We start from the raw sequence: 6,000 nt of genomic DNA, 5'->3' as shown, positions 1-6,000 counted from the left end.
AGCCTGGCCTAGCCCTAAGCTCCACCAGGGCCAGTGGCATGTGCAGTAGTACCCCTGTCCCAAAGTACAGTGCCTGGCCCACGAGGGCACACAATAAATACAGACTGTAAGAAACCAATGGGGATAATCCAAGTGAAAGGCTTGCATAGTATGAATGCCCAATAAATATTAGCTATTATTGTTTGTTGAGTCAATGAGGGTGGGCGGAGCTGAGATCCAAAAACTGAGGTGGTGTGTGCACATGAGGAGGGAAGGAAGGCCGCCGACCCGTGTTATCCCTCTTTGCTCAAGACTGACCTACACCTCCTGGTTCTGCATGGCAAAGGTACCAGGGACACATTCAGCCATGAAGAGAGGGCCTGGGGCAGGGGCGGGGGTGAGGGGGTTGTCCTCTTGTCAGGGTTATTTCTCCTCTACTAGAAGAAGAGCTGTGGCAGGGTCCCCGCTGCCTTCAGAGACCTCCTCAGGCCCAGGCAGGGCGCTCCACTTCCTTCCTCTGCTCTGTCCACGGTGCGCTGGGAAGGGGAGGGAGGCTAAAAAGGAATCATCCCGCCTCCCTAGAGGTTGGGTCTGCTGTGGGAGGAGCCTCTGCTGGGAGTCAGATCACCTAAGGGACCCTGAACAGGCCACTCTGCTCTGCAAGTCCCTGTTCCCTCCTGTCAAGTGGGATCATGTGTGGAAGGTCAAGGAGCAGGTGCAGGGTAGGCACAGAACAGGTTACAGGAGGGAGGAAAACAGATGCAAGTTCCTCCGCCAGCCTGCAGAAGGGAGCGCTGGCCATCGCCGAGGCTGAGGAAGGAGGGCCGGGGGGCCTAGGCTGTTTCAAGACAGGCGTGGGACCTCCTACCCAGCACGGGATCCACAAGGTCTCACGGAAGGCCTGGCCGGTCAAGCAGGCCTGAGGAAGCCCGGAATCCTCACCAAATTCCTCCCACCAGGGCCTTAGGAAAACGAATGCTCACCCGCACACTTTCTGGCACCCCACAGTAGGCGGCGCTCAAAACCAAGAGCAGACCCTTAAATGAATCCAGAAACGGGACGCACCAGGGAGAAATCACATTTCGTGAGCTGCCCACCAGGGATCACCGTACCCTCTGAAGCGAGGGGCGGGGAGGGGGGAGGCGCCGAGAAGCAGAAAAGTTCAGAAAGGAGGCCCAAGCTCTGGGTGTCCTCCAGCGGCCCTGGGCCCACAGTCAGCGCGGCGGGAAGATGTCCGAGCACTGCTGCAGGATGAGCTCCACCACCTGGTTCTGGAACACCATGGTCATCGACATGCTGGTCTCCTCGGTCTCGGGCCGTAGCAGCGTGGGCCCGAACACTATGGCCACGCTCTGCACCGACATGCGGTTTTCCTCGCCGTGCTGGATCACCCTGGGGTGGGGTCGGTGGGATCAGAGCTCGGGGCTTGAGGAAGGCCCGTGTGGGATGCCCCATCCAGGACCCCATCTAACCCTGCCGGGACGGCTAGGACCCTCACCTGCACAGGTGCTGGATCAGCAGGCGTAGAGTGTCATGGTTGGGGGCCGGCAGCGTGTGCACCAGGTCACGCACACAGCGGCTGCGCTGGGCCGGGTCCTGCAGCTCTGGACAAGGGAAGAAAGAGGACCAGAGACGACGGTGGACTGGTTGTGGTGACCGGAAGTCCCCTTCCCCCTGCCCCTTCCCCTAGCTGCTCACTGATGGCCGAGATGAACTGAGAGAAGTGAGAGAAAGGGAAGAGGGGCTCAGGCAGCTCCCGGAAGAAGAGCTTCAGGGCGCCTGTGATCACGTGGACGTCCTCCCAGCGCCCATCATCCAGGTCCAGACGTTCATCTGCGGTGGGGAGCGGGCGAGAGGGTGCAGGACGATCAGCACCCCTTCATGCCTTCAAGTCGGGAGGGGGGGTTGGTGGTGGTGGTATGGGGGAGGTGAGACAGTGACTGGGGAGGGTCCTCACCGTGGTCCACCTTATAGCGCAGCTTCTGGATGGTGGCCAGGTTCCCACTGATGCGATACAGCCCGTCGATGTCCAGCCCTGCGGGGTGGGGATGGGGTGGGGAGCGGGGGTTGGGGAGGACAGCAACGATTCCCTATTCAGGATCCCCTTGGGCCGTGCGCCCAGCCTTGGGGGGGGTCTGCGCCCTTTACGGGCCGCGGATGCCCTCCCCGCAGCCCGCACCCCCGCTCGGCCGCGTGGCGCGCGGGGCGTACCCCGAGCCTCGACGGCGCGGACGCACTGCTGGACAAAGCGCGGCACGGTGCTCCTCTCGCGCTCGCACAGCTCCGCCAGCGCGCAGCCGAACACCTGGTCTGGGGGAGAGGTTCGTCAGCGCCGCGCGGGCCCGCGCCGCCTGCGCCCGGATCCCGGCGCGCCCGGGGTACCTCGGATGTAGCCCTTCTCCCGCAGCGACTGCAGCGTGGGCCGCCTCTGCAGGAACTTGCGGAGCTTGTGCCGGACGCGGCTCAGGTCGCTCTCCAGGCCCGCGGGGCTCAGCGCGGGCGAGGCTGCCTCGGGGTGGGGGGTGGGGGGGAACAGGAGCTCCGGTCAGTTGGTGGCGGTGGCATCGGATGGCGCCAAGCCAGAGAGCATCGACTTGGAAAGTGTCTCCCCCGCCCCCACAACAACACATACGACCCCCTTCCCCGGCACACACACACACACACACACACACACACACACACACACACACACACGCCGCCGCCGCCGCCACCAGCTCCGCACACCTGCGTTCTGCCGCGAATCCTCCTCCCGCCAACTTCCCAGGCGCTCACTGGACCCGAAGTCTGCGCTGCTGGCCTCACTTTCCTCCCCAGGGAGCAGTTCTGCAGACTGGAATCGGACGACCTCAGACAGGCACAGGCTTGGGGGCCCTTCGGGGCTTCCCACGGGCATGGGCAAGAGATCCAGACTGCCTCACAGTAGGACTGGCCTGGAGACACCCTTCGCAGGTGGTACAGCCTCTACTCCAGGGAATCCCCACAACCACCTTCTTTGGCAGAGCTCTCGTGCTGAGGTTCTCTCCCTCCCTTTCTTATCCCGCCACTTCCATCCACTTCCCATTTCCCTTTAATTCTCCCTCTATACTCCCCACTACACTGGCTCCCCCTCGTGAGCCTGAAATTCCAACTGGAACCACAGCACTGTTAATTGGCACCAGCATTAATTTCTCTCCTATATCTGGACCCTACTTTTTGCTGTCGTTGTTTGGTTTTTTGTTTTTTGTTTTTCGAGGAAGGGTCCCACTCTAGCTCAGGCTGACCTGGAATTCACTAGGTAGTCTCAGGGTGGCCTCGAACTCACAGTGATCCTCCTACCTCTGCCTCCCGAGTGCTGAGATCAAAGGCGTGCGCCACCACGCCCAGCTCCTACTTCTATTAATATAGCCAAAGGCTGCACCCAATGTTAACTCAGGTTGTTGGCGACAAGGTCTCATGCTGGCCCAGGCTGGCCTAGAACTTGATAGTCAAGGACGACACCTTCAACGTCTGATCCTCCTGTCCCCTCTTCCTGAGTGGTGGGATTGCAGCATGTACCACCATGCCTGGCTTTATGCGGTGCTGGGGATCCAACGCAGGAACCCAGGGCACTGCGCATGCTACCAACTACATGCTGCGTCCCAGCCCCTTATAAGAAATGAAGAGTACTCAGTCACCACCAGATAAGTAGTTGTCAGGGGAAGGGACCTGGCCCATGTTTCCTTTCCTTTCCTTTTCCTTCTTTTCATCTTCTCTCCTTCCTTCCTTCCTTGCTTCCTTCTATCCTCCTTCCTTCCGAGCTGAAGATTAAACCCAGGGGACCATGCTAGGCAAGTCCCCAACCACAGTCCACGACTGCTGTACGCTACTGGAGCTGAAGCTCAGGAATCAAGTTCTTGAGTTCACTCCCTTAAAGTTTCCTCTTGGGCTGGAGAGATGGCTTAGCGGTTAAGCGCTTGCCTGTGAAGCCTAAGGGCCCTGGTTCGAGGCTCGGTTCCCCAGGTCCCACGTTAGCCAGATGCACAAGGGGGCACACGCGTCTGGAGTTCATTTGCAGAGGCTGGAAGCCCTGGCGCGCCCATTCTCTCTCTCTCCCTCTATCTGTTCTTTCTCTCTGTGTTTGTCGCTCTCAAATAAATAAATAATTTTTTTTAAAAAAAGTTTCCTCTTGTAGTTTTTTTTTTCCCATCATTTGTCATTTAGCCGAAATATACTTCTCATATTTCCCTTCCTGCCACCTTTGAAGTGAGAACCCTTCTGTAGAGTCCCCCTGCAAAATAACCCCAAGACTGAACCCACACACTTCTGCAGGGCCCTTCTCTTCAGCAGGGGCACTGCTCTTGCAAGGAGGGGCACTCATTCAGTGTTCCCCGTGCATAGAGGTCCACTTCTCACAACCCCTGGAGGTCCCAGGCTCTGCCTACCAGCTCCTCGATGCCTTCGGCAATGGCCTTATGCCAAGTGCTGATGATGGCTTCGGAGTCGTGCTGAATCAGGTACTCTGAGCCATCGCGGCTGCGCAGCTGCAGAGACACAGGTCACTTAGTCATCGGAAAGTTTTAGCCACCTTCTCATGGGCACACAGCCGGAAGTGATGCAGCACAGCTTTGCAGGGCTTGCTGCGGACATCCCACCCTGCTACAGAACACTGGCTCACAAAATGGCAAGTGACAGAAGCTTCCCATGGGAGACCCTGGCTGCTGGAAAAATTAGGGGGGGGGGGGCGGTGAGGAATAGAAAGCAGATCAAGGACTGTTGAATGTTGCCCCAGCCTCGGCAGTCAGGAGTCCCCACCGTGCCTCATATTTGAGTCCTCTAACAGCCACTTCGTCAAGAAGCACACACCTATCAAAGTTCTGGAGGAAAGCTTTGTGACACAGCACGATGGCCAGATGCCTTTCTGACTTGGGTGGAACTCTGCTCGGCCTCTGGCTCTGAGGATCAGGGGTTTCGGGTTAATGCAATGACTGGCTGCAGAAAGACACACCACTCCTGTCCTTGAGGTCCACAGGGAAGTAGACCATCTCTCCAGCCCTCCTACCTCTACCTCCTGAGTGCTAGGATTAAAAGTGTGTGTCAGCAAGGGGGCGCACGCGTCTGGAGTTCGTTTGCAGAGGCTGGAAGCCCTGGCGTGCCCATTCTCTCCCTCTCCCTCTATCTGTCCTTCTCTCTGTGTCTGTCGCTCTCAAATAAATAAATAAATAAATAAAAGTGTGTGTCAGGCTGGAGAGATGGCTTAGCGGTTAAGCGCTTGCCTGTGAAGCCTAAGGACCCTGGTTCGAGGCTCCATTCTCCAGGACCCACGTTAGCCAGATGCACAAGGGGGAGCACGCGTCTGGATTTCGTCTGCAGTGGCTGGAGGCCCTGGCGTGCCCATTCTCTCTCTATCTGCCTCTTTCTCTCTCTGTTGCTCTCAAATAAATAAATAAAAATGAACAAAAAAAAAATTAAAAGTGTGTGCCACCATGCCCAGATCAATAAAATTTTTTTTTAAAAGAAAGAGCTTTAAATCTCTGGAAATTTGGATGCTGACCCCCCCCCACCCGCCCCTGCACACACAATACAGAGCTATTTCTTTTCACCTTTGCTGGCAGGAGACCTGGAGCTGAGCTTCTCTGTTACCACGGCAGCACTGCTCACCGGCTGCCCCTAGTTCTTCTCTATGCGGGTCTCACTGCTAACTTGTTTGGCTTGCTCCTGGCTTTTCGTGGCTGTTACCAGTTCACTGTCTATGTTTTTGTTGTGTTCTGTCTCACAGCTGTCAGGGTCGGTCAAATAAGGGTCAGTTTGGGAACAGCAAGAGGTGTGGCCTGTAAGAACCTCCCCCGAGTCTTCTGGCTCTTCCTGCTGGGAGTGCTGGACCAGCTTGTCACTGCCTTGCTCTAAGCACTGGGGGCCCAGTCAAAGCTGGAATTCGGTTTTCAGGCTAAATCCAATCAGCGTGAGTAGCCAAAGAGTCTCGGGTCTCAGGCTTGGGGGAGGAAGCATATTCCGGGCAGGACAGTTTCATCTCCCAGAGACCCTGTTTCTCACAACTCTCCCAGG

The 6,000-nt window shown here is 57.4% G+C and overlaps 1 protein-coding gene across 2 annotated transcripts in view; it reads right to left on the bottom strand.

Moving 5' to 3' along the window:
* Nucleotides 1-1,041: 1,041 nt before the first annotated feature.
* Nucleotides 1,042-6,000, bottom strand: part of Arhgap27 (Rho GTPase activating protein 27) — a 39,749-nt gene continuing 34,790 nt past the window's right edge. For both annotated transcript variants that reach the window (XM_045159655.1, XM_045159656.1), the window contains 8 exons: nt 4,380-4,478; nt 2,704-2,809; nt 2,362-2,484; nt 2,191-2,289; nt 1,937-2,014; nt 1,678-1,812; nt 1,478-1,583; nt 1,042-1,371 (listed from right to left, as the gene is read on the bottom strand). In XM_045159655.1, coding sequence (XP_045015590.1) covers nt 1,194-1,371; nt 1,478-1,583; nt 1,678-1,812; nt 1,937-2,014; nt 2,191-2,289; nt 2,362-2,484; nt 2,704-2,809; nt 4,380-4,478 — 924 coding nt within the window. In that variant the 3' untranslated portion in view covers nt 1,042-1,193. The remainder of the gene's footprint in view (nt 1,372-1,477; nt 1,584-1,677; nt 1,813-1,936; nt 2,015-2,190; nt 2,290-2,361; nt 2,485-2,703; nt 2,810-4,379; nt 4,479-6,000) is intronic.

This window comes from Jaculus jaculus, chromosome 9 (genome assembly GCF_020740685.1).
Source record: "Jaculus jaculus isolate mJacJac1 chromosome 9, mJacJac1.mat.Y.cur, whole genome shotgun sequence".
Taxonomy (NCBI): domain Eukaryota; kingdom Metazoa; phylum Chordata; class Mammalia; order Rodentia; family Dipodidae; genus Jaculus; species Jaculus jaculus.
This window is presented reverse-complemented; position numbering and strand designations above follow the sequence as displayed.